Genomic DNA, 1,231 nt, shown 5'->3' with positions numbered 1-1,231 from the left:
TTGAACACCTTATCATCATTTGTATCATTATATTAGCATAGCATAGTAGCTAGCCTAGACTTTAGCACAGCTTGGAGGATATTGTGCAATAGAGACGATTGTGGAGGGTCATGAGTAGAGGAGAACAAGGTCCTAGTCATTAGTAACCCACTCGTCACATTGTCAAACCCCAGGAAACGTTGTTATCTCCCAATGCTGGATAAGTATGTAAATCGTCGATCACAGATATGCGGCGTTCGATCAAGTTGATTGCTCTAATCTGTCTGAGGAAACTAAAGTGAAGTTCTTCACTGAACATCTCCACGTAGATGAGGAAATTAGACTCATCACCAAGGGAGTCGGGTAGTAGTAGTAGTAGTAGTAGTAGTAGTAGTAGTAGTAGTAGTAACAGAAGTTATATAGCGATGCCAAATACGGGGTAGGTACTTCGATATCCGCGATGCGGATGATAAGTGGATCAGGATTGAAATTGGTAGTGGCGCGCTGATTGTAAGTCAGTTCGAACTCTCTCTGTGTAAGCGTCCCTATAGATCTTCCCGCCCGGAATCTGGCACAGATTCTGCGTCTCTGAGGAGAGCCCCTGTCTTCAAGCTGTGAGGATCTTCACCAACGAACCACAGTGGACCGCTTACCCACGTCAAGGTAGTAGTTGTAGTAAAATAGATAGGCCTTGAACTTCTACAGGTTTCCTCGACAAAGATGTGATAGAGGCTGCTCGGGATGATTATAATAAGATAGCTGCGTGAGGAGACCATTCCGATTAAGCGATGTACTTTCTTCCATGTTAGCAAGAATTGCGATGATTTTTTTACTCTCAAGTGAAAAGTTTTCACCACAACAGCGTTTTGAGTCGAGTCTATCTGGTACAGTAGAATAAGGGTTGCTCAGTTATTGCCCTTTCCGACAACGGTCTTTAAGAATGAGTGTATAATAAGCACAATCCCGTCGATAACTAACCGCTGTAGTCAGTATGTATGTACACGTTGCCCTTGCGTTAACTATGTGAGCAGATCCGATGCGCCCAATATGAGTTACGGAACGTGAAGTAATGAACACAATTTTCAACTTTTCGCCGGCAATTTCATCGTAAAAGGCTTTCTTTGCATTATGCAGCCCGTAGTGTTACACACTACCACGAGCCTTTAACATTAGGTCCTATTGTTAGAGGCTCGTTCTAAGTTAGTAACTATTCCTGGACCAGTTACTAACTTAGCAGCTCGATAGAATCGTA

The 1,231-nt window shown here is 43.1% G+C and overlaps 1 protein-coding gene across 1 annotated transcript; it reads left to right on the top strand.

Moving 5' to 3' along the window:
• Nucleotides 1-225: 225 nt before the first annotated feature.
• On the top strand, nt 226-742 carry Pmar_PMAR014183 (1,2-dihydroxy-3-keto-5-methylthiopentene dioxygenase, putative; the record flags this gene model as incomplete). The annotated part of the gene is made up of 4 exons (XM_002768666.1): nt 226-342; nt 423-489; nt 531-642; nt 685-742. Coding segments are annotated over 4 exons (354 nt in total), but the record flags the coding sequence as incomplete, so codon positions are not given.
• Nucleotides 743-1,231: the final 489 nt, after the last annotated feature.

Source organism: Perkinsus marinus (assembly GCF_000006405.1).
Source record: "Perkinsus marinus ATCC 50983 genomic scaffold scf_1104296967546, whole genome shotgun sequence".
Lineage (NCBI taxonomy): Eukaryota > Perkinsozoa > Perkinsida > Perkinsidae > Perkinsus > Perkinsus marinus.
Note: the sequence above shows the minus strand (reverse complement) of the source record. Positions and strands in the feature narration are given on the sequence as shown.